General features: G+C 47.5%; 1 protein-coding gene across 1 annotated transcript; it reads right to left on the bottom strand.

Annotated features, from left to right (window-relative positions):
- On the bottom strand, positions 1–24,033 carry DGAT2 (diacylglycerol O-acyltransferase 2). Its single transcript, XM_075112724.1, has 8 exons — positions 23,870–24,033; positions 15,674–15,793; positions 14,492–14,599; positions 13,567–13,637; positions 6,341–6,545; positions 3,041–3,215; positions 2,255–2,457; positions 1–1,433 (listed from the first exon to the last, which is right to left on the bottom strand). The coding sequence occupies exons 1-8, from the start codon at positions 23,907–23,909 to the stop codon at positions 1,279–1,281; spliced, it is 1,077 nt and encodes a 358-aa protein (XP_074968825.1). The 5' UTR covers positions 23,910–24,033; the 3' UTR covers positions 1–1,278.
- Between the last annotated feature and the right edge of the window lie 1,584 nt (positions 24,034–25,617).

Genomic DNA, 25,617 nt, shown 5'->3' with positions numbered 1-25,617 from the left:
TATTTTTGCGCAAGTTTATTTCTAGAAATTTGTACAAAAAATTGATACTCTGTAATACAATAGTCTAAAGACAAATGTTCATCTGTCATATTTCATAGAGGCAAGATTCCAGGAATGTGAAGTACTGTCCTCTTGCATGGAAGAAAGGCACATTTTGGAGCTCAAAATACACTCAACTGAACCGTTGAAAAGGCAGGTCAGACATGCAAGTAGTGCAAAGTTTCACGTTTATACATAAACACTTGTACTCTGAAGAAATCTCACTACAAGCAGTGTTAACATCCACGTAAACATTTTATAAACACTTTTAAGTCTCTCACTTTAGATCCTACGCATGAAAAGGCTACTCCTTTACATTCACTGGACAGAATATTTAAAAGCCATCTTTGGGCAGAAGTTACTCCTAGCTTTCCCCAAACGCTTTTGGGATCCAAAACACTTCTATGAATAGTCCCACTGCACTTACCCCTACAGGCTGCTCTAAGGGTCTGCAACACTGGGGCCACAAGATTGCATCATCCCACTGTTCCTAGAACTTGTCCTTGGAGTTTTGTGGCTATGAAGAAGTCCCGTATTTCCAGCTGCATGCCTCTGTGCAAGCAGCACCTGGGACAGACCTGCTTCTAAACAGACATTCAAAAATACAAGCAGTAAAATTACAACCACCGAAGTATCCATCACCTTGTATGGATTAAGGTCCACCAGACTCACACCCTTTGGTTTCCTGCACCATCCACAGTAGGTGCCACATCAGAGGGTTTGGCAGCCTGCTTGTGCTTGTGGAAGGGGCTTTTCCAAAGCAGGAATACCCTAGTGCTATGTAAGCATGTCTCAACATGGCTCTGGTAAAACACACCTGTAATACTGCCATCCCAGTCAAATCAACCAGGTGCTTTTTGACTGAAAACCAGAAGGATCCGACACTCCCAGAATAGCTTGTGCTAGTGGGTACAGTAGCTGTAGGAATGTTTTTAATCCATTGCTGGCAATCCAACAGCATTATATAGCAGATTACAAAGGCAACCATTTCCCCCATCCAAATCCTCACAGCAACAGGGAGTTGTGACATTTTTTGGAGAGAAAGATGTTTGATATGGGATTTATCCAAAGTAAAGGCTTTTTTTTTTTTTTATTTTCAGAGTGGTCTAGCAATACTTTAAACACTTTCTTTGAAAGACACATACACCCACACATGCTTTCAAGTACACGATGACAGCTTGGACTCCTGGAGAAGATGCGTTGATTCTGAGAGAAGGAGGTGCTGCTGAGCCAGTCCTTTCAGTTGACTTCCAAGACCTCAGCCTCTGGCAGGCCAAATCTGCTCTTATATTTGTCAAAGAGTTTAATCAGGGAGTCCACATATATGCTGTGGTAGAAGTCCACTTCCCTCTGGGATGGATTATCAATTTTGGGGATGGTGATGGGCTCCCCAACTGACAAAAAGAAGGGAAGAGCCACATGTTAGGTTGAACGCTCCTGCACAGCCTGGAGATTTGTCCTCTATGACCACAGCTATGGTGTTTCAGCACATCCACCCTGGCACAGCACAGCTCACCATTAGAGCAGAGGTTTGCTCAACTCCTCCCAGTTTTGCTAGGCTCCGAAGCACAATTGCCCCACTACCAGGACCCTCATCGCATTTGTGGCAATACCCAGGGCAAGTGTAGCATTTTTAGCTACACAAGTGCAGTGGAGGCTCTGCACTGCTGGCATAAGGTGGCTGGCAAGTCCCACTTGCTTCTGTTTACAGCAGAATGATAAATCCTTCCTCAATTAACAGGAACCAAGACTAAAACCTGCACTGCTCATGTATTCCCCTGTACATACCACAAAAGCAAAGCAGCACTTTTTTCTCTCCCTCAAAGCCTTACTGCTTTGGGTTGGAAGACTCAAAGGCAAATTTTAGGGTTGGCTTTAAGAGAGCTATCAGACAGCATCACACTGCCAGTCCTAGGAGTATAGGGGACAGGCTGCTTCTGACTTTAGCCATCCAATACCAGAGAAGGCAGCAGCTACAGCGTATTAATTTTTTTCTCCCAAAAAAAGAGCTTACTTGCAAAACTAGCTGGAAGTAGAGCATGATGGGAGGCTTGCAGGCTCCAGCTCATTCTCAGTTGTGCTGGAATGTTTTATATAGAAGGGAAGAGAGTTTTATAGTCAAGACTCCAAGACCAAGCTAGATTGGGGGTATGGCACAGACTCAGGCATGCTACTACCTAAAGAAGCACATAGCATATTTATACCAAGACCTTACCAACAGTAGTGATGGGCTTGGGGTAAGGTAACAACCCCCAGGTGTTGGAGGAGAAGAGACCACGGCCATGAAAGATGCACGGAGCAAAGCCAATGTGCTTCTGAAACTTCTTCTGAACCCATCTTCCCCAGGAACCCTCCTCAAAGATCACCTGCTTATACACTTCATTCTCCCCAAAGGAATAGACAGGAACCAAGTCCGCACTAGAAAGAAGGAAAGGTGTTAGAACCTCACACCTCTGATCTGCAACTAATACTACAGCACCACACTCATTGCTGTGTACACTTTCAGGCTGCATATTTGCAGATTTAACTGGCCGGAGCCTTATTTGCAGCATGAGGTACTGACCTAAGTCAGCCAGACTTGACATGATATAGTAGAGACACTTTTAAGGCATGCAAGAAGAGACTTGTACTGGCAATGAGCCTGTGAAACACAGCCAGGCACTGAATATACTTCCACTTTCATCTCTGATTTTTGATGGACATCCCATTTCAGATACACAGGATCGCTTGAGATCACAGGGGCAGCATAGGTGATCCCCCATGCAGGTTACTGGCACCTGCTTCTCCTTTGCCTGGAAACCTCCAGCTGCCTTAAGCAACTTCTTACCCCTGTCCTCTGCTCAGGGACAGAGAACAGGCTCATGTATCTGATGCTCTGGGTATACATCCACACAACAGGACTACAGGAAGGAGAATCCATCCAAACCATCAGCTGCTTCAGGGGATGAAAGCACCTTTCATATGCTAGCAGTACTGCTCTAGCGTTGAGGTTGCCTCTTACCCATGCCGTAAAGCCAGTTTCACAAATCCTTTTCGGTTTTTCAGCGTCACCGAGTTTTTCCCTGGGGTGCAGTTCAGGGACTCCGCTGCCCCTCCGACCACGATGATGATGGCATTGCCACTGCCATTCTTGGACAAGATGTAGTCTATGCTGTCACGGTTCACAGGACATATACCTGCATGTCCAAGAGACAGACATAAGGGTCAGGCTGCAAGATTAAGAATAGCCTGGATGATCCTGCAGACACCAGCCACAGTCATGGCAAGAAGTTCATGCCTTGATTGCAGGTTGAGTTGTCCAACTTCCCTGTGGTCATAGAGGGTTGTATATATATTATCAGGCAACTTGTTTCTCAACTAAAAAAGCAGTTAATAGACCTGGACAGCTCTAAATTTGGTCATAGACAAACTGCACTAACACTAGCTGTCAAAAAGTTGCCTTAACACAAAAAACTTCAGCAAAGATTTTCTTCTGCTCTTAGTGGTGCCAAAGGCAATAGTTTAAGACATCCTCCCTCCAGTTAAAGGTTGCAGGAGGAGCTGCTTTATCCTTTGAGGGGAAGCAAAGCAATTGTGTTATTTTGATGCATGAGAGTGAATTTGACCAGTTCCTCAGCGAAACTAAGTATTGAAATAGGCCTTCCTCCAGGATGATGGTTTAGTGATACAAAAAGAATAAATGGGCAAGACTTCCAGAGGAAGATCTCTTATGGATTAGTTAAAAAAAAAAAAAAAAAAGGGGCAGGACTGTACTACCAGTCCTAGCACACCAGCTTTACAAAGCAATCCCTGCCCTAAAGCATCGGGGCCCAAGCCAGGGACCTTACCATTCAGCTCAAGGAAAGAGGGACCTTTTAATTTCTACTCTATTGCTCTGAAAATGATAAGAAGTTTGACACTATACTCCTGAAACTAAAGGTTTTATTGTACAGTTATTGTCAGAGCTTGCTCATGCCTCACATTTTTGGCCAGGATAAGCCAAGGAGATGTGAGATGCCATCATTTACATTCCCATCCACACACGCCTGAGCTGTGTAGAGTACTTAAGGTCACTGCACTAGGAAGGGCAATATTACACAATTTAATTTTAGAAGCTGATTCAGCACATCTCACAGTAGTCATCACTTAAACCAAGAACTAAATGATGAATGGGTCTGTGGGATTATACACACACAAGCTTTCAGACTTGCTCTGTATCAAGGTCACCACCTAATCCCAGCTCCAGACCAGAGGAACAGACCCCACTTGAGGCAGATCAGCTGGATTTGAAGATGAAAAATTTATTTATTTCAGCACAGCTCTCTGACCACATTTCCTTTGAAAGGCTCAGGCTATCCTCACTGCTCCATAGGACAGCCAGAAGCCTTCATACTTCTCCCATTCTCCACACTAAGGCTCACTCTGACTAGATAGCCCTGGCTAACAGGGCTTTATGTTCAGCCACTTCATACTTGTTAGCAGGAGATTACCATTGCTCACATTGCTCAGCACTGAAATCCTTCCTCCAGAAAACACGATGAGACTTGCAGACAAGTGGCAATTGCTGAATTGCGCTCTTTAGCACATTTACACAGCATTTAGGATTTTCTGGCCATCTCCTCACACCTTAGAGGATCCCTGCTGTAGATCTTATCTCTAGCTGGCTATAAACACATTGTAATATGCAACAGTTTGTTGTAAACCAACTAAGTACGTGTATTGGTACAGTGCTATTTGTTCTGATTCCATCTGAAGTGGTTCATCCACAAAACAAAAGGATGGAGGGAACTATCAGCGCTCCCCAAGTGACATTAGAGCCTTTGTAGCGACAGTATAGGAAAGCAAAGACAAATTACGGCTTTTAGAAAGCTAACTTTCTCCAAGAGATAACACCGACAGTCTTGCTTAAATCCTAAGTATAGGGAAGCAGAATTTCCCACTGATTTAGCTGTAATGCTCAGGGATAGGCAAGCCAGCCCTGTCGCAATGATGTTGCTAATATCTACTCCCACCTTCCTTCCAAAAAGGAGGGAAGCAGCTCTGGCTGGCCATGAGATTTGTCTACCAGTCATCTTGAGCAGATTGAACGTGTTTGGGTTGGTTTTTTTTTTTTAAGTATAGAAATGCTTATGCTGTGTGGAAGCTTAAGCAGCACATGAACTAAGTTTACAGACATGATAGACTAGAAAGCAGATCCCAACTTCTCATGCACTGCTATTTTGTGGAATTCCCAAATTATGGCAATTATGGACTTCACACAGTAACTTCCATCTGGTGCAGGAAGCTAGAAACCAGCTTGAGATAATGCCCTTCCTAGGCAGGGACAAACACCTTTTCTGCACCAGATCCACTTAGTTTTCTTCTCCCTCCCTCACCAAATTAAAGCAGTAATCTTGGAAGCAGTCAAACCTAGCAAGTCAGAGCCAAGAACAGCTACTCCTATTCTCTCTCCAGCCATGAGTTAATTCAGCCAAAATACTATAGTAAGATACTTGCTTTGAAGTCATTCACTGGTGAATTGTTCCAGGAACAGCAAAGAGGGTACTGGACTGTTCCGTTTGTGGTCTTTAGATATTACTCCCTCATCTCTACCTAATCAACAGGCATCCTTACTCTGAAAAGGAAACTCAGACCTTGCAAGAACACTTTGAGGCTGCCACTGCTTCCTCTGCCCAGCCATAACCTGCAAGCCCTCCAGTGTTAAAATACTGGAATCCATTAGGACAGACCTACTAGTGTCATATCACTGCCTACTCCCTGTGACCCATCTTTTCAGGGAAGGGGCTCTTCTGAACAGCTGAAACTATCCAATACCCCAGGCTCTTCACTCCTGGCAGGTGTCTAAAAGTGTGGTTGGGTGAAGAGGGCACCTGAAGACCTAGATGTGTGACAGCTCATGCAGTGATGAGCCCAGGGGCAGAGCTAGCCATAGTATTCACATTTTGAAGCCTAATGAACACTATGCTTTCAGCTAGTGTGACTTCCCTGTCTACCAGTACCTCCTAATGACAGCAAGGACAACTTGTTCCCGTGTCTCCATCTTCCTCACCTACAACTACAGATGCCAGATATCTTTACTGTGCCTTTGAACAAGAGTATCCTTGAGGTAAGGATGAATGCAGAGGAGCAGCAGTCCCCACAGCCCAAGTTACTCATTTATTCACAGCTTCCTCCCAGACAACTATACAAAAGCAATGTTTGTGTGATGCTACCAGAGAGAAGTGGTTACATGAGCTTCTGCCACAGCTTTTCACTTGAAAGAGGAGAAGACAGCTCAGAGGCAAGGGCATGAGTAGGAGGAACAAAGTGCTCTTCCACTTACCGCCAGACATTAAGTAGTCCCTCAAAATGGGCATCCTGAAGTTCCCAGCCAGGGTAGCAAGGTATGGTCGGATCCCAGGGAATTTCTGGCTGACACCTGTGGCTTCTGTGCTGAAGTTGCAAAAGGCACCTAAGCCCATGATGCCATGTGGATGGTACCCAAAAATGTAATTCCTGGTGGTCAGCAGATTGTGGGTTTTAACCAGCTAGGAAAGAAAAGAGTGAGTTCACATGAAGACAGATATTTTCAGGCAATAAGGGAAAAATGGAGAAAAATTCTAAGTCCCCAGCTTTTGTCTCTTCCCACCAGGGAGAGCAGAATATGAGCCAGGGTATGGGCTGTCCTGGATTAAGAGCAGTCACTTAGACTTCAGTTCCCCAAGCAGAATAGACAAGCTGGTCTTGTACACAAGAAGAGTGTCATCCAAGCAGGAATAGGTGTGGGTTGCAGTAGCCTGTGCCCTTTGTTTCTCTACTCCTCCCAAAGGCATTCTTGCAAGCCTCTTGCCCAAACCAACCCAGTTCTTCATGGCCCTGTAGCCACAGCTACGCCTCCTTCCAGGCCCTTTCTCAACACATTAGTGGCTCACATCCCAGTATGAGGGGCGGAAGAAAAATAAAAATCAATGTCCCATAACAGAAGCAAGTTTGCTTAATACTTGAAAAAAAGACCCAACCACTTAATATGCCTGCTGGCCACCCTCCAAGAGGGAAGATGTGCAGAAAGGTGGCTTACCACTGGAAACTATCCCTCCTTTTCAAAGGTTTTGCTCTGGCCTACACGCCAAAGGGCCAACAAAACACCTCAAGCCATCCACAGCAGCGCTCCAATTTCTGCAGGACATGCTCCAGGAGCAGTGATCATATTGGTTTGGGGTTGTGCAATGTTCCTGTCCGTTTACTTATCTGTTTGCACAGCATGGACACTCCAAAGCTGTCTTAGCCATGCACAGCACAAACAACGCTCTGGTACTGCTACTGCCAAAGGAGTTTTTTGATACTCTAAGTAAGAGCAGCATCCTGTGCACCAGAACATCTTCCCCTGGAAATACACCAGTGGTCTGAGTAAGCAGACAACAGGACTGCCGCATCCCCCTACAGAAGCAGGGATCAAATGTAATTCTTTTCAGGCTGCAATGGTGCCAGTTTTTGCTGCCTGCAACACCCCAGCGGTTCTTAGACCAGGACAGGACCTACAAGCCCAAGTTCCACCTTGAGCATGAGGTGCTAAACAACTGCACCCTGTCCTTCAAATTGTATTTGCAAAGGTCACTCTGTGTCAGCTCCTATAGGAAAAAATGCAGATTTCCAAGACGTCACATCAGCACTACATACCCTGCTGTCCTGGCCAAGGAGTGTTCTTTGGCAGCAAGCAAGCCAGCCCGTTCTGTTGAATCACGCTACTGGGAGCTGAAGTGCCATTGCGACACACTGAAGCAGCACATCCAGAAATTTGATTCCCTCCTCCCCACGTTCCCACCGCTGTCCCTAGATGAGGCGACAGCTCTTGAGCTATTTCAGACAGCAGCTGCAATACAGGCATGAAGCAGTAGCAGGTTAAGCATGTCAACTACCCATCTCCACACTTTCCTCTAGCTCTGAGGTCATGTAGGTCTCCAGGAAAGACTGGAAACCACTCTCCAGAAAAGACTGGAGGGGGGGGGGAAAAAAAAGCAATGACATGGTAAGCAACCCCTCCATCTGTCAGCACTTGCTCAGTTGTAGGAGAGACTCAAGGCCTGGTGGCTGCAGACACACGTGGCTTGGTTGGACCAGTGGCAAACACTCCTCCTTAGAGCTCTTGGCAGAGCAGGGTGGTGGTCTCCAGGCTCCAAGTCTCATCCTTCACCTGCACAAAGCACAGCTGCTTTAAAAGGTTGCCAGCTGAAAGAGCCCGTCCTTGTTGCTCTGGAACACGAGGCATTTGTGAGCTGAGCTTGGCAGAGCCACAAATCTGCTCTCATTCAGAAGACATGCTGTTCTGCTGCCGCCAAGCATGGCAAGCACCCTGCTCCAGCCCCTCCACCATGTGCAAGGACACCCCGTTCCCAGTGGAGCCCATTACTTGCATACCTTGTATGAGCCCCAGCCAAGCCACCACCTTATCGCTCTATGTTTGCTTACCAAGACCTCCTGTTATGGAGGCATGAGGTTGGTGATACCCACCACGCTCTCCCACACCATTGCACAAGTAGCGCAGGAACAAGGCAAGGGGTATGCGGGGAACCAACTCACCTGCACACCCCACCCATGGCAAGGCAGGACGGGGGATATCTGAGCAGCACTGGAGACTCAGTGAGAAACAAATGCTCACAACAGGGATTTACAGGCCTGAGAGTCAGCCTGGCCATTCATATATATGTGCTTTTCCCCAGTTTGCCCATGCAGGCTGCCACTGCCCTTGACATGTTGTCCTACAACATATGGGCTCACAGAAGGTGAACATGTCTTCCTCCACCCAAGTCAAGCCAGGGCACCCAAAGACCACCAGCCATCAGACAGGTTGGTGCACTTATCTGCAAGCAGTGCAGGTCTTAGACCTGCTAATGCATAAACTCAGCCTGGGGGCTGATCTGCCAACACCAAAGGCAGAGCCTTCACATCTGCCTAAATTTAAAATCATAGAATCATAGATTCATTAAGGTTGGAAAAGACCTCTCGGATCATCAAGGCCAACCCCCAACCCAACACCCCCAGGCCTCCTAAACCATGGCCCCAAGTCCCACGGCTACACGGTGGTTGAACCCCCCCCAGGGACGGTGACTCCCCCACCTCTCTGGGCAGCCTGTGCCAGGGCCTGACCGCTCTGGCAGGGAAGGCATTTTCCCTCATCTCCAACCTAAACCTCCCCTGACGCAGCTTGGGGCCGGTTCCTCTCGTCCTGTCACTGGTGACTTGGGAGCAGAGACACCTTGCTACAAATTTAATCTAGAAGCAGGACTTTTTCCAAGTGCTGTGATCACTTATTTCTAGTCTCAAGCAAGGCTGAAGCTTTTCCTTAGGAGGCTGATCACTCACTACGTGTTTTCTTACACCTTTTCCCCTGACAAGCAAACACTGCTGCGCTGCCTTATCAGGTTGGTTTAAGGAACTGCTGCAGCTGTCATTTGACAACACTTTTACAACTGAACCTCCTGAACAACCAAACCTTCTGAACCTCCAGCAGGTTTTTCCTTTTGCCTTCAAGGTCTTTTCTAGTCCCACACAGCCCTCAGCTCCCTGAAGCCTCAGTGCTCCCATGATGAGAAAAGGGCAGCATGTCCTTGCCTCATCCCAGCTGGATGATTACAGTGCTGGGACTGAAGCTGGACCTTCACCCCACTGCACTAACATGCCTGTTCCTAGCTGCTGTCTGAGACCAAACTTGTTTCAGCCGGAGCAAAGGTCCATCCATCTGCTCTAGTAATAAGAGACATTTCTTTAAACAGATCTAAGCCTGCCTACAGAAGCAGTAAAGCAGCACGATTACAGTAAAACCTAGTGTTAATATTTCAGTGCCAGATATGCCCAAAGAACGGTATAGCCAATTTTATTTGTAGTAACAGGATGAGTAAGTAGCACATTCAAGTGTGGAGAAATGGGACTGCAGAGACACTGCTGCTCAGCACCAGGAGCCAGCAGAGAGCAGGATGAAAGTGAGGGGTCTAGGCAGCTGCTCAGCCTACCTGCAAGCTGAGCAGCACAGCAACCACAGAAGCATGCAGCAAGCAGAAAATTAGAGCTCATCCTGCAAGAGCCAAGCAGCCGTAGTGAGCACGTAAGCCTGCAAAACAACTGAACAATTGCAATTAGCCGCATCATGCCCAGCAGCACTGTGGAAGAAGTTCTCTCACCTTCCCAGCAATGCAGGCCAGGACCTGAAGACCCCTCCAGGCTCTCAGTATTACCACTACACTACATCACACATGGGAAAAAGCCACCATTTCCATTCTGTAAATCATCTACAACAACAGCAGCTAAGGAGAGACTTTACCAGGAAGCCAGCCAAGCCACAGAGTGCAAGACAAATGCTGCAATAAAAGGTCACTGTCTTGCAACAGTCCCAGCTCTGGCACACTGCTGACCCTCCCATCTCAGCAGGAGACTGAGAAGGTCTCACTGCACACATCAGAGATGTTCGCTGCTTGACAAGGGTGAGCCAAATGTCTGCAGTCCTTGCTCTCTAGAGTGCTATTACCTATGGAGGTAAGCAGTAGCTGTGCTCACATGCTCAGGTGATGGCTTCCTTAGATTCTGGTACACCCCACATAGAATCACAGAATCATTAAGATTGGAAAAGACCTCTCGGATCATCAAGTCCAACCCCCGACCCAACACCCCCAGGCCTCCTAAACCATGCTCCCCAAGTCCCACGGCTACACGGTGTTTGAACCCCCCCAGGGACGATGACTCCCCCACCTCTCTGGGCAGCCTGTGCCAGGGCCTGACCGCTCTTGCAGGGAAGACATTTTCCTAATATCCCATCTAAACCTCCTCAGGACAGCCTCAGATCAGCAGGATGTGCTCAGAAGGCTGCTGGGACCTTGCCTGCCTCTGCAGCAGCAGGGTTGAGTCCAGCCAGGCACACAGCACCACGCTCACACCTGCAAAAGCTCAGGCCTTACTTGGCAGTTCAGCACCAGGATTTAACTCACTGGAAGCTTCCTCAGCTGCTTCATGCACTGCTTAGCTTAAAGCACTACTGGCAAGGCCAGTCACTAAGCAGCAGACAAACTTAAGCTTCTAGTGCCCTAAAATAGCTTATTACTGTCAGAGCAGCTGCATATGAATGCAAGCAACCTCTGCTCATGCTGAGATATTGAACCAGATCCAGGCTGGTTCCCAAATCCACCTGGTATTACAAAACATGACCTGGTATCTCTAGGTACAGGTACAATAGTCCTACTGGTGTTCCAGGATGGGAGGCACTGCTGACTCAGGTGGAGACCAAGCCTCATCAGCATAAATATCAGAGCAGAGCCTGCCTCTCGTGCTGCTGCTCTGAGAAAGGAAGCCTGATGCTGGCAGGCAGAGCTGTGGAGGGATGCAGCAGACTTAGCCACAAGTTCTAGCATACAGCTTTGTCAGAGGTAGGTACTGGTGGCTTTTCAGTCTGGCCAGATCCAGCCTGCGTCCTCAAGACTGAGCACACCAGCCAGGAAACCCTGGCCTTCAGATCTGCAGCCACTGAGGACGTTATACTAAAAGGCCTCTCCCTTCACAAGTTTTAAGTGCTCTGGGAGTTGGGTCCCCATTCCTGGGGAGGTATCCTAGGGTTTTGGGAAAAATCTGCAAAACTGCTTCCTATTTATTTCCTGGAATAGGAGTAAAATCTGAGCTAATATCCTAATGCAGGTGGTACCTGTGTGATATGGATGCAGCCTGCACAGCTTCTGTGCACAGCTTGCAAAAGCTGAGTTTAGCATTACAAGTGCTGCTGGTGAGATTGTCACTGGTGTGACCTGCCCTTACGGTGCTCAGTGGGCTCATGGCACAGGATGAGGTGCAGGAGACGACACCCCAACAAACCATAAGCCAGGGAGACAAACCAAGCTCTGCTAAGCCATTGCACAGACAGTTCAGGATCCAGTCAAGGTGGATTTTGCAGACAGAGGATGCAAAAAAGTGGCCACCTCTAGACCAGTCTAGCTAAATAGTTTGTCCAAAGGGTTGCCATGCTCTTAGCAAGTTCAAGCCCAAGCTGTTCTGGTAGTTGGTACCACTCCTTATAAGAGGTAATATTCATGCCCATAATTGCAGACAACCGCCTCTACCACTTCACAGCCCCACGATTCTTGTAGCAGGTTTTAACAGACACACAGCCAACAGGTATTTCCCCCATAGCAGGTGCAGGAGTTATCCCAGTGTCAATTCTCATGTGCTGCCCTTTGCATACCACTTACCAACGGGCTCTGTAAACCCTGCACAACCCTACACCTGCAGTGACAAAAGGAATTACAGCCATAAGGTGTTCTTGCACATGGACTTAGCAGGAACTAGCAAGTATTTACTCAGAACAGCAGAGTTCGGTTTATCTACCCAATCTCACCTCTAAACCTACTTGAACAACCCACCTGTCTGACAAGCTTCTAATATCTACATTGGGTCTGACCCGCATGGCTGGTGTGGAGCATGTTTTTGTGAAGATGGGAGCTAAATATGCCCTCAAAGGAGAGCTGAAGGGGAACTGGCCATTACTCGTGACCTTCTTGAATCAAGTCCCCAGAAGAAACTAACCCATTTTAACCTTCAGCAATATCGAGAAGGTGGGGTTTGTTGCAGTACTGAGGACTTGGTTTTAGAGGACAACACACTGGAGACTCTAATACCAGAGCATGCTCTGCTCCCCGTTAGCTCTGAAACCTGGCTTGACCAGCCACTTGCAGCCTGTGCAGTTGTAGGGCATTCTTCCATGTACCTGCATTTGCCAAGAATTACCTGTTAATAGCAGCAAGATTGTAGCCGGAGTGTCCACCAGCAGCACGTTCAGGCACCCTGAGAGTTCAAGTGACTTTGCAAAGGAGGAATCCAGCCTATGCCACTTTGGCTTCCTACTGCAATTAGATTCCCTACTGCCTTCTGAGGGTAGGGCAGGGTGGTTCATCAAAAGCCATGGCAAGGTCCCTCCCTTTTACTTAGGCTGAATGAAACTTGCCAACACTCTTACATAATAGTCCTCTCAGCTGTGTGTCCTTCCAAAGAGGATCGAGTTCCCTCCTAGCTGAATTTGGCCCCTGCTCCCTTCCAAGTCCTTCAGCTAATTCTGCAGTCCCCAGAGCAGACTGGCAGCCCCGTCCTTTGCAGCGTGCCTGAACTAGCAGGGAATTATTACCCAATACACTGCTGCCTTAGGATGTAACTGGAAAACAGACCAAAACTGAGCTAGATTTGCAAGAAGAAACAGAGGTAGGGCTAGGCACAACACTGGACTGCTGCAGCACAGAAGAGAAGTTGGAGAGATGAACGGGGAGCCTTACTGCTCCAAAGCAGGTTGCCTCAAGTCATCTGGTGATAAGACCATCAGGAGCAGCAGCTTCTGCAAATCGTGATACCATCACTGGTGATGCATTTCAGATTTTTATAACCACAGCTGCTCCAGGCAGTAGTATGGCAATGGTATGGCCATGTCCGGCTTGCAGTTCAGTGTCATGGATAAATTGGTGTAGGTAGAACATCATCTCCACTGGGGTCATTACAAGTCAGTCTAAAACTGTTAAGCCCAGTGCACAGAGTTAAACTGTTACTTACTCTAATTGGAAAATAATCCCTGAAGTACCTCCATATAGCCCAGTTTCTCACCCACTGGGATCTTCTTCCACCTGAAGAGAAAAGGAGAATCATGTTTTCAAAGCTCTTTCCACACAAGTGCCCACCAAGAAGCCTAAAGGACTCCAGATAGTTTTCTGTCTCAGTAGAGAAACCAACAATTTCATTCCTCTACATGGGCCACCTGCATCTTTCACTAAAATCAGGTGAAACCATCCATGCTCAGGACTTCAGGGTACTTCAAGCTAATTAAGGCCTGATTACAAGTTCAGGGTAGGAGCTGGCTTGATAATCCATTGTAGCTGGGCAATGGACAACTCAAGTTAGAAACACCTCAGTGTTAACCTCAGACTCATCCTTTGGGAAAGGCCAAGACCCTGGGTTATTTCAGTTGGTCTTGAAGCAAGGGAGAATTGTGCTAATTGGGCTATGAAAGGAGCTGCCATCAAAGCTTGCTGCCCCTGCTGTAGTGGGTTTTCAGAGCTGGTTTCTACAGGGTGTTCTCTGAAATAAAGTTTTCTGCTTTATTTGCAGCAGCACTGATCCTATAAGGGAGCCACACCAGAATGAGAACCTTGCAAGAGCTGGAGAGGACAGCAAGATCTTGAATCTTTACGTAGATCTTTCTGGCCTACGGAAAGAAACTAAGCCTTATAAATAGGTTGCTAAAAGACAGCTACGGCATGATATTAGGGAATGTTATTTTATATTGCCGTCAGCATCAATGAAACCTGCAGTTACTGCTAATGCCGAGGGCTGGCATTTGCTTCACTGAATAATGCCTTTGGTCAGTGATTCAGCCAAGTCCCACTAAGAAGGGAAGTTGCCCGTTATAAGGAAGTGCTTCTTTGCCCAAATATGAGGGCAGGGACACTTAAACAGCAAGGATCTATTCTGCAATATTTACCTTTCTTTGGTGTATTCCAGTCAAATACCAGCCAGGCTAAATATAGAGCAGCAATCGCCCAGCAATCTGTGCACAGTATGTACATGAGGATTAAAGTACAAGCAACACCTGGGTAGGTCCAGGAAAGAGAAGAAAACAAGGTTGCATCAGGTTTTGGTCTGCATTTACACTTGCATTAAGAGCCCCTTGCCTTTTGACCCTTCTATACTGAAGTCTTAGTCTCAATCTGATGTCATTAATCCTCGGTCAAATCGGATTTAACTAAAAACCCCTTATGTAGGACTGAGACAGCTTCCTCTAAAGCTACCTGCTTTGAAGTACCTCAACCTCCCCTTCATGGTTCCTCCAAGTCTCTCTTCTAGAATATTTCCAGGTAGGGCAGGTGCTTCACCAGGCAAGAGCAAGACTTTATGAGCTTCAAAGATTACTTTGCAGCCCACACCAAGGGTGTTTCTTCCAGTTACACAAATCTTCCACACATTACAGCAGCTCTACACCCAGCCATCCCACCCAGGTGCCAGAGATCCCACCCACACATGGTGTTGCCATTCCAGCACAAAATAAACTGGGAAGAAACAGCAAGAATTGCTCAACTGACTGTAAATCGGTCTCTTTCTCCAGTTTCATTGTCAACAATACTATGGAGCAGAGCAGCCTGAAGCTTCACATAACAGAAGTACCCAGAGACAAATATAGTCTTTATTATTTTACTGGTCTTCTTGCCCATCTCTGGCACCTCCTGGAGGGGGACTGAGAGGAAGGCACTCCTGTTGCTGCCAGTTGCATCAGTTACTTGTAAGAAATTTCTTCTGTGAACGTTCCCATGAGTGAGTGGGGTAAGAGATTTTCAGTTGCTTCAGTCTGATTTGTATGGTAGACACAGACATGAGATCAGGAGGTCTTTCCATATATCTTACGTTTTCCCAGAGCCAAGCAAAAGTCATTTATTGCCAAAATATCAAAGTATGCAAGCGTGCTTTACGGTAACCCCACACCCCGGGAACTGTCCTGCTGCAGTGCACAGCCAGTAACTAATGACTATATAAAGTTAACATTCTTCATAAGATAGAATTGTTAAGGTTGGAAAAGACCTCCAAGATCACCACGTCCAACCATTTTGCATTAGAAGTCTTCCAGAATGGAGAAAAACTATTTTGCTTTTAGCCAAAAGGTGTTACTTACCCATGATAAGGAAAGTGAGAACCCATTGCAGCACAGAGATGATCTGGAGTTGTTTCTCTACTTTGGATTTAGATAGCCAGAACAAATCCTGCAGAGCAGAAAGAATGCTCGATCCCGTGCCTACAGAAAAATAAGTAGTAAAGTTACCTTCGCGCACTGAGCAAAGATAATATTTTCCTTTCAAATACAGGGTTTTAACATGAGTGTTCACACCATTTGCTTTTAGAGCAAGGCTTGTCAGAGGCTGGTATTTCCCATGAGTTTAGGCATCCTGGAAGGGGAAGGGTTGCCATCTGCAAACATCCAGGTGTTTTGGGGTTGCTAGAAGGGATTAATGGGTAACATCAGGTCCCATGTGAGCAAGCCTCTATTCACTTGACTGTAAAGTGCAGAGGACATTAAGACATCGTCCTAACACACACCCCCCCGCTTGCTTCAAACCGCCCATTCCTAGACCTGGTCTTCAATAAAAGGAAAACCCATGAGTTCACCGTAATGACCAGCTTTCCCAAACACAGGCAAGCCCATACCAGGCTGTGCTCTGAACTCCAGGGTGCCCACCCACCCTTCACCAGGACCATTGCACAGCTCCCACATGCATGTTCAAGGGAAGTTCTGCGCTCCAGCCTTACACAGCTCAGCCTAAGGGCTGGTAGAGCAACACCTCAACCCACAACCCCAGGGATGCACAGCTCCAAGGGTAAGGAAAACTATCACAACATTTCTAAAACAGTAAATGAGGAAGGAGTTGAAAGCCACTCTTAGAAGCTTAAGCTATTCAAGTGTGAGACACCCAAGTAAAATACTGAAGTGAAAGACTTGATTTCTATATGAGGAACCACCTACTGCAGCATTTGCTGGTATGCTCAGCCACCTCGAGAAAGCAGCACCTGCAAGTGTGTTTTCCTTCCCTTCTCTTCATTACTTTACTCCACAAGCACCACAATAACTGGCTAAAACACAAACCAAGCTACTGGCCTCTAAACAAGCCAGGAGGCGTGTTTACATATTTCCTTTTCTGTTTAGGGATCAGCCTGTTATTAGAAGGGATGTGATGCTGCTAAGCAGCTATTGTATTGAATGGGTTCAACCCTTGCTGTTGCTGACGAGGCGTGACTCTGCTAGTGGCGATACCTTAGCAAACGCTCACGCAGAGTTAAATCAAAGTCTGGTGGAGAAAAGCCTTTTCTCTAGATACGGGCAGGCACTAGAGTTTTGGTAGTTTCCACAAATCAGGTTTCACTAATGCATCCTTTAAATATGCAAAGCATTTCTGCAATCTCTGCTACCCGTTGCCCTTGCTGATAGTCTAGGCAATAGGATTAAGGCACAGTAGCTGCACCTGAAGAACTGTTTACTAGTTTCGCAGCTTCTTTGCTGCCCCTCTTAAATGCCATTTAATGTTAAGCCTGCACATGGGCCCTAGGATTGACAGCTACGTGCCTTGCTGAGCATTTCTGCTAGTAAAGGATAACAGCCAAGAGCCACGCCAGACCCTGCCACCTAAACCTAGAGCCAACTCACCCAGCCTAGGCCCTTGGCTCTGCTTGGTCTATGTTGAATGAACAATCCTTGAACTGGCTGGGCTTTAACTACTCCAAGCAAACCAAGTTTTGGTCAAGGATAGATCATGTCACTGCAACTGCCAGTAAACCGAAACCTACAGCACTAACCCAGGCTGAGGCAGCAGGTCAAGCTGAAGACAAGTCTTTGTGAGGTAACATGGTACTTGCCATATTCACTCTTAATACTGTCAGTGTCTCTCCAGTTTCTGAGGTGAAACAGGGCAACTTGCTGATGAGTTAAACCACCACTGATTTGCAGCACTAGAGTGCCTGTGCAGGAAGACTCAGAAATCCTGTGCTGCAGTTCTTCACATTTGACAGTAAATAGCCAGATGTGGGGTGATAAACTCTACACCATTTTTTAAAGACTCTGAGTCACCTGCCCAAGGGTAAGAGAAATCTGCTGTTCCTGCTGAGGCACCACAGCCTGGGGGCAGCCTCCACTGCAGCTCTAGCAACTTGCTGTCCCAAAAACCTGGTTTACAAAATCGCACGTGGACAGACCTCACATGGCCTGAGGACTGCTAGACACCAGTTGAAGGAAGCTTTTAGCAATACTGGTGTCACTGGCCATATCTCTATGCCCTCAAAATAAGCCAAAAGTCTTAAGAGTTTATTTGTGATCCACAATAAAAGCCCAGCCCCATGTAATTTATCCTTCCAGCACCTGTAGTTATGCTACCAAAACGTCTTTGGATTGATGAATCCAACACTCCAGCCTTGGATCAGCGAAATTCCTACCCTCTCCACCAAAGAACAACTGTTTATCCCTCTAGATGAGAATTTGTTCTTCAGCATTTTCTAGATGCTTTAACAAATTGTAGGCATTGCTAGCCCTGTAAATAGAGCAGTATTGGATAGCATAAGTCAACCTGTCAATTTGCTTCCTGAACCGCATTAAGCTTTTTGTAGCAGCGTTCAACTATTGCAGACAGAGGGAAGGCACAGGTTTGGCAGACAGCTCCGAGCACCTGCCCTTGGACAAGTGGTGTCCTGGGTCAGTTATTTGCTGAAAGCAAGAACATCCTTCACAGATCAAGATTCCCAACACCAGAAGAGCCAGTAGTTACCATGGGCTGAATAATATTAACATTTCATTCCCAGTTAAGGACATAAAAGTAGTCCAGTGGCAATGGGAAGGGCTGTGGGAATGGGCGGAGGTGTCACCTGGCAAACACAGCTGCCTGTGCATGGCCTACCTTTGCGCCAACCACCTGCACGCTCCAGATAGCACTAAAATCTGATTGCTGAGCCTGCAGTTGATGCACTGGGTCTGAGACAGCCATTTCCAGCCAGTCCTGAGCTTGCTGTTCAACATGTCAGACTTAACTGTTTGTGTATTCAACCCTCCATGCAAGCCTCACCTCTGTTCTCCTTCAGCAGCAGAGCTTCAGCAGCCAGGAGGCATTTTAGGGAAGACCCTCTATGCTCTGGAGGGCAAGGCTGGTTACTGGTGACAGAGCAGAAGGAGCTTTGACAAGTCAACAGATGTGTGTTTTTCTAGGACACAGCCACAGCAGAATAACTGGACACTGATACCTGGGTTCTGTTCTTTAAAGAAAACCCTGCCTTTTAAGGGGTCACCTGTGGGCCCACACCAAGCACTGTTCACATATTAAAGATCCCAAAGGAGAATTAAGCATAGGAAAGGCAATTTCTAACTTTCAGGGAATACATTAACCTAATAACCAAGTTTAATAAGGCCCATTCGACATACCTATGATTAACTTTGAGGCAAAAGATGCTGTATAACCCAAGCCTTTGGTATCCATTTGTATCAGTCTTTTCTCAAGGGAACGTTTTAAATTCTGGAGAAACACAGACCTCCAACTTCTCCTGCAGAAGACAGTTGCTTGTCATGTGCTGGGTGGCCAGCACAGCCCCTGGAGTGTTTTCTAGTTGCTCTGTTTTCCAGGGTACCTTTTCCAGAACTGGACAGCCTGGCTGTTTGGAGTCACAGCCTTAGCAACCCACGTCTACACAGCAGAGATCTTAGCAGCAGCTTTCCTGGGCTCAGATGAGATCATGAGCCCCTCAACTCACACTGCAGCTCGTGCCCCGTCGTACTGATGTGATACTGCCCGCACTAAGCCAGGCACGGCTCTCAAGGATGCAACTTGCCAAAATAAAGAATCACAGAATGCCCTGAGCTGGGAGGGACCCACAAGGACCATCAAGCCCAGCTCCCGTCCCTGCACAGGACACCCCAAATTCACACCAGGTCTCCGAGGGACTTGGCCAAGTGCTTCTGGAATATTGCCAGGCTGGTGCCGTGATGCCTCCCTGGTGAGGCTGTGCCAGGGCTCCACCACCCTCTGGGGGAAGAGCCTTTCCTTAATGCCCAGCCTCACCCTCCCCTGGCACATCTCCCTGCCGTTCCCTCGGGGCCTGGCGTTGGCCATGAGAGAGAGGGACTTCTCCAGGAGACCTCACTGCTGCTCTGTGACAGCAGCCATCTGAGCCTTCCAAGGAAGCTCAGTGACATTAGTGAGTTGTCCCCCAACTGGTGATGGGCTTAGTACACTCATTTAATTCCAGCAGCCATGAGAGTCAAGCACAAGAGATGCTACCAAGGAAATCCTGGAGTCAATGAGGGGTTTTTGACCAAGCTTCTGACTCACACCTGCAACGGAGACTCAGCTAGGGACAGCACCCGGTGTGCTTCCAGCACAGCTTATTTCAGATAAAGTAGTCAAACACCATGATTTACCTACACAGGGAGGCAGACCCAAAGGTCCCAGGAGAGGAAGTAAACAGGACTTTACATCCAGACACCAGAAAACCCAGTCCACAGCACTTAATTAAAAAGCAGTCAAATAAATCAACCGAGAGGAAGTACAAGTGTTACAGATAGTTAAAAATACACTGAAAGCTTGTTAAAGCCAAGCTTCACCTGCCACCTTTTCAAGGCAATTAGCATATTAATATTTAACCAGGAATTCTACTGCATCACACATCTTGTTTAGACGAAAAACCAAAATAGGTGTAGTATAGGTGAGCCCTTCCAAAGGGTAAGGTGCAAGGGGACATTTCAAGGTACACATTCGACAAAGCAGCTGATATTGGAGGCGTAACAAAACTAGACTAAACAGACTGATACTGGGATACCTGTGGGGACCCAGCCTCCCACCCAAGAGCATGAGCCTAGCCAGCAAGCTGCTACATTAAACGTAGCATCTGCAAAGCCCCTCGAGCAACGCAAGTTTTTCTGTGTCTAGTTTGACTCAGTTGCCCCAGCTGCAGTGCACAAGCTCTCTCCACTTCCAGCTTTGTTCTTAGTGGTACTAGATAGTGAATAATTTGTTAGAGAATAACAAATTACCAGCATGGGGTGTAGCTATCCTGCCCTGTACACAGCTGTATAGCAGTTTGCTTATGCCCCAGGAGGCTACTTAATAATCCCATATGAGCTGCAGTTAAGAATGCCTACTACTGGAGGTCAACAACATAGTTAACAGGGACATATGACAACATTTATTTCAGGCCCATTAGAAAGGAGCTGGGATTCTGCATAGCAAACAAACAAATTTATTATGATATTTATCTCATGGTAGATCTGCATTTACTTGCAGCACTGAATTTGGCCTTCTGTCCTGACAGTTACAGCTGTATGCGGGTTGAAGTGAGGTAACCACGAGGGTAGTCCATGCCACCCTAGACCAGTCAACAATTTTGGATTTAAGTCAGCAGGACTTAATAGCTCTGGACAAGAGAAAGGGAACCATCCTACTACATCTCAGTGTGCCCAGAGGAGGGGTGTAGGAGCTCTAGAAGAAGGGCTCAGTCTTAAGCAAGTCCAGGCCTATACCTCCCAGGCAGTCCTGTCAAGAGGAGACACAGCTAGCAACGATGCTGTGCCCCCAGCACAGGACCCCCCGGGTCCTTCCCAAAGCACAAATGGGGTCTGTCAAACCTCAGGTGCAGCACAATATTAGCTCCAAGGTAAAGCTGAGTGAAATCATCTTCCTCACCCCAAACTAGTCCACAATTTTGTTCCACATTGCAGAAGTTCAATACTGCCTAAAGCTTTTAGCCACAGTCCAGCCAAAACGAAGCAGAAAAGGAGCTTCTGTAAGATTCAATGAGATGAGAAAAGACACTTCAGCAAATGACAGCCCTTAAATGCTCTGGCCACACTAGCATCATTCCTCGGGAGAGTGGGGCACCTTCTTGCCGCTCTACCAAACACGAGGAGAGTGGCTGGACAGCCTGTGGCCAAAGTGAGACAGGTCAAGATGAGGAGATGACAACCCCTCCCACCCAACATGTCTCAAAGCATCATCCAACACTAGGCACTGGTCCAAGTTCTGCTCTGATCTTTGCAATACTGGGTTGGTGCCCAAGGAAGCTCCCCTGCATACACACAGGGATGGATAGAGAGGTAGATGCCCACACCTGTTTTTTTGGCTTGCTTTTAAATAGGATCAGACTTTCAGCCAAATTCACAAGCACTGGGACAAAGCCAGATGCCAGGGAAACAAGACAACTGGAGACTGAAGGACAGTCTGAGCCATTCAGACTCTCACCCCACAAGAGTCAGCCCATTGCACAGACAAGATACTTCGAAAAGACGCTCAGGAAGGTAGAAAAAAGTCTAGAGGGTTTGCTTTAAATCCCCTCTGTAGCAGGGGAAGTTATCTAACATGATCAAGCAGCACATGAGGTCCTGTGCATGAACCACTGCACCACGTCGCCTCCTCTGATCTTTGATCTGCAGGGTCCCACGTCATCGTCCCCACAGCCCAGCCTGAATCTGAGCTCCTCTGGCAGGCACCTGGCTTTTGCTTTGAACAGGCAGGCTTTGAAGCTGGTCCTGCATTTTGTTGCCCATGGCAGGCTACAGAACTGGCAAGGGGTTGCGTTGGTGGATGCTGCAGTCGCCAAGGCAACATCTCCCGTCTTCCCAGGGAGAAGCACATGAAGAAATGAGTAAGGAAACACAAATATCACTGCAGGACCCCCACGAGGTGCCTCAGAGGGAAAACTGACCTGAGGAGAGTTAAGACAGCTTTCCATCACTAAGCAGGATTATCTAGAGATGAGGCCAATCACTGTCCCTAAACCACACTCCATTTTGAATTATGCACGTGTCCTAGATTCATCACTAACTTGCCAGCACCAACAAGGTGGCCACTGAGGTCTTGGGTCAGCTCTACATATTTTATAGGTCTCCTGAATGATTTATTCTCTGTACTTGGTTTGCAGTTAACTCTCGATGTAACAGTTCACATTCTGTTAAGTCAAATGACCAATCTCAACTCAAAACATCACTTGGCACCTTGTTAGTTGTATAAGCAAGCTAAGTTACATTAAGGACCAGAGCTGAGCATGGGAAATGCATGCAGACCTTCCCCCCATCTGGCTCACAACTGGTCCTACAGACCCATCTGATATCAGTGGGTGCCACATCTCCGATGTAGATGAGCACCAGCAGCTCTACATGCAGGTCTGGGCAGGCCACGGTGCAAAAGCAAGAGCTTAGGGGTTAATGCGCAAGGTTCAGGTCTCTCTTAGCTCTGCTAAAAATTTACTTAATCAACAAGCCATTTCACAGGTCTCTTCATCCCAGGAGGAATTATCAGTTTGCTTTTTCAGGGCAGAAGCCTTTTGCAACCCAGAGCAATCACTTAAGGAACCTTCACAAAGGGTAAATTGCTGTCCAAGTGCACTTTCCTGCAAAACCCCCACGATTTGCAAGTCCTGACACTTCTCTAGATGAGCCCCCCTTGCAGGAAGGGTACAAGGCTCTACCAAGCAAATATTTATGCTTGCTGAATGTATTCCTCTGAGATCCCTAGAGCTGCTTTAGAAGCACGCAAGGGAGCTCACAGTTCAGGATTCCCCATATTGTCTTTCCAACATCTTTAGCCTACGTGTTTCAGCCTGCAGCAGGAAGCGTTCTGTGTCTGTAGCAGCTCTGCCCATGATGGGAGTCAGCCGCTGACACCCAACCTGCTCCTCTCACCGAGGAAGTGACTGAGCAGCACGGAAGGTTGCAAAAGCAAACTCTCCACTGTACTTCCTAACATAAAGCCTTGCTTTCATATTGAGTCTTCGACACCCCGTTACAAAGCGACAATAAATAGCAACGCTTTCCCCCCACCCCTGTTGATGTAGGTGTGGGGAACACAGTATTACAACACAGGGCTGCAAACAGGGAATCGTACCAGCCATGCAGCGTTGATGAAACTACTATGCTTTCCTTCCTACTATCGCAAGGGGAAAATAAAAAGTCGCAAGTGGCTCATTTTTAAGCAAAAGCCACACGCCCACATTTTGCCAGGGGGCAAACTTGCTTAGATAAACCACAGCCCTTTGCAACAGCTTCAGGAAAGCAGCTCGACCCTCTCAGCTCGCTAAAAAGCAAAAGCCTTGCACAGAGAGCTGTAATCCTCACCCCTAAGAGAAGCTGCAGCCAGCCTCCCCGCCATTGCATACTGCTTCCCCCCGGTCCTTCCCCCTCTTAATCAACCACTCCTGCAAGCAGGAAGAAGAAAGGCAATATAATAAATAAAGCTGAGCGTTTCGGTGCGGCTTCCACCCCGCTCTGCACCTTGTACCGCCGGGATGCTGCTCCCCCAGCGGAGCATCCTCCCGGTGCCGGGACCCGCCTCTACCCACCCCCCGGTACCTCGCAGCACCCCGGAGTAGGCAGCGATGATGGTCTTCATTGCGGAGGGGCTGTCAGGTCCCAGCCAGGGCCATGGGATGGAGAAGGGACCCCGGCTCCGCAGCCCCAGTACAGCTGGCGAGTGGGAGAGTCACCCGGCGAGCATCCCTATATAGCCCCGGGAGGAGGAGGAGGAGGAGGAGGAGGAGGAGGAGGAGGAGGGCGGGGAGGGGCGGGCCCCGGCAGGACGCCTGGGTCCCTCAGCCCCGGGTGGAGGGGAAGCTCTTGGTGCCGGTGATGCAGCTTGCTGCACGGGATGGGGATTTGGGGAGGGGGGACGAGGCAGGGGGGCACCCACACACCCTCTGCAAGGTGTTTCCCTCCCTGTTTTCCTTCCCTCCGTCACAGGGTGGGCGCGAATCCCCCCAAGCCCCCACCACTGATGGGCGTTTTAAGGCATGGTGGTCCCCTTGCTCTGATGCTTTCCCATCCCACCCTTGGCTGATTTTAGCTTCCCATGGGGTACTTGGGAGATCTGGGTTCCTAAAAGCATCATGAAAAGATGACAAAAGGTAGAAAAGAGAAAACTTTAGAAATTTTATTAACAGAAGATTTAATGGCTTCATTAAGTTTCGCCTTCATTAAGATAAGCCTGCAGGTATGCCCAAAGCACCGACCAAGCCTCATTTTCCTCTAACAAGCTCTTTAAGGGTCTACTAGTGAGTTTCATAAGAAACGAGGTGTCATTTAGGTTTGTATCAAGGTTTTAACGTAGCTGCGCTGCCCAAGAGATTTCTATAAAGTTTTACCAATCGGGACAGCTGGGTCTGTCCCAGCTCCCCTGACATTAGACCAGATCCTTTATAATGGGGTGGTGTTTGGCCCTGTGGTTAAAGGGGGGATTTTGCTACATCCCTGAGCAAAGGATGAGGCCTCCACGCCTTTCCTAATCTCAGTTTCATCTTCTGTAATTTGGAAAAAAAATTAAAAAGAATCCGCATTTGAAAAGCACTTTGAGATCCCTCAAGGAAAACCCCACTGAAAGCAATAAGCGTGCAGAGGTCCCCATATGCAGAGGAGAGGCTGCAATCACCACCAAAACACCCCCAAAATCCCTTCAACTTTTGCCTGGCTTTGAGGGTGGGAGCGGGATCGTGCCTTGCTGAGCCAGCAGTTTGTTCCTGTTGCTCCTGGGGATGCTGCCGCAATATCCACTTTTTGGCCCAGAGAGATGTGTCTACAAGTGTTTCGCAAAAGAAGAAGTCATATTTTCAGCCGCGGAGAGTTTGAATCAGAGATTCAGAGGTGAAGGAGTGATTTAATTTTTTTTATATGTCCCCTGAGGCATTCTCATACCCACCTTTTTGAGTCAAACCCGCACCAGGACTCGTCCGCTCCCCATTTTGGCCAAATGGCTGTCTTCCAACAGTTGTAGTGGCCTGTTGAAATATGTATAAAAATGGAAAATTGCGAGAGCCTGTCTGAAGAAAGGATCTTGCCCAACACCTTTTGGATAAGACCTCCAAAAGGGATCCCAGAACAAAAATAAATCACCACTAAAATACTGCTGAGTGAAAGGGGAATGGTCTCCTGCCTGTCTGTGTCCTCTGTTGACTTAAAGAGAGTAACCTGCAAGCAAAGTAAGGACTGAGGTAGCTCTTCTTATCATAATCGGAATAAAAACCTACAAAAAATTATACCGCCAGGTTGTGACAGCATGAGATAGGTGGATAGAAAAATGTTGGCGTGCTGGGACCATCCTCCATCCA

Source organism: Phalacrocorax aristotelis, chromosome 1, assembly GCF_949628215.1.
Source record: "Phalacrocorax aristotelis chromosome 1, bGulAri2.1, whole genome shotgun sequence".
In the NCBI taxonomy this organism is placed as follows: domain Eukaryota; kingdom Metazoa; phylum Chordata; class Aves; order Suliformes; family Phalacrocoracidae; genus Phalacrocorax; species Phalacrocorax aristotelis.
The sequence above is the reverse complement of the archived record's forward strand: the minus strand, read 5'-3'. Positions and strand labels throughout refer to the sequence as shown.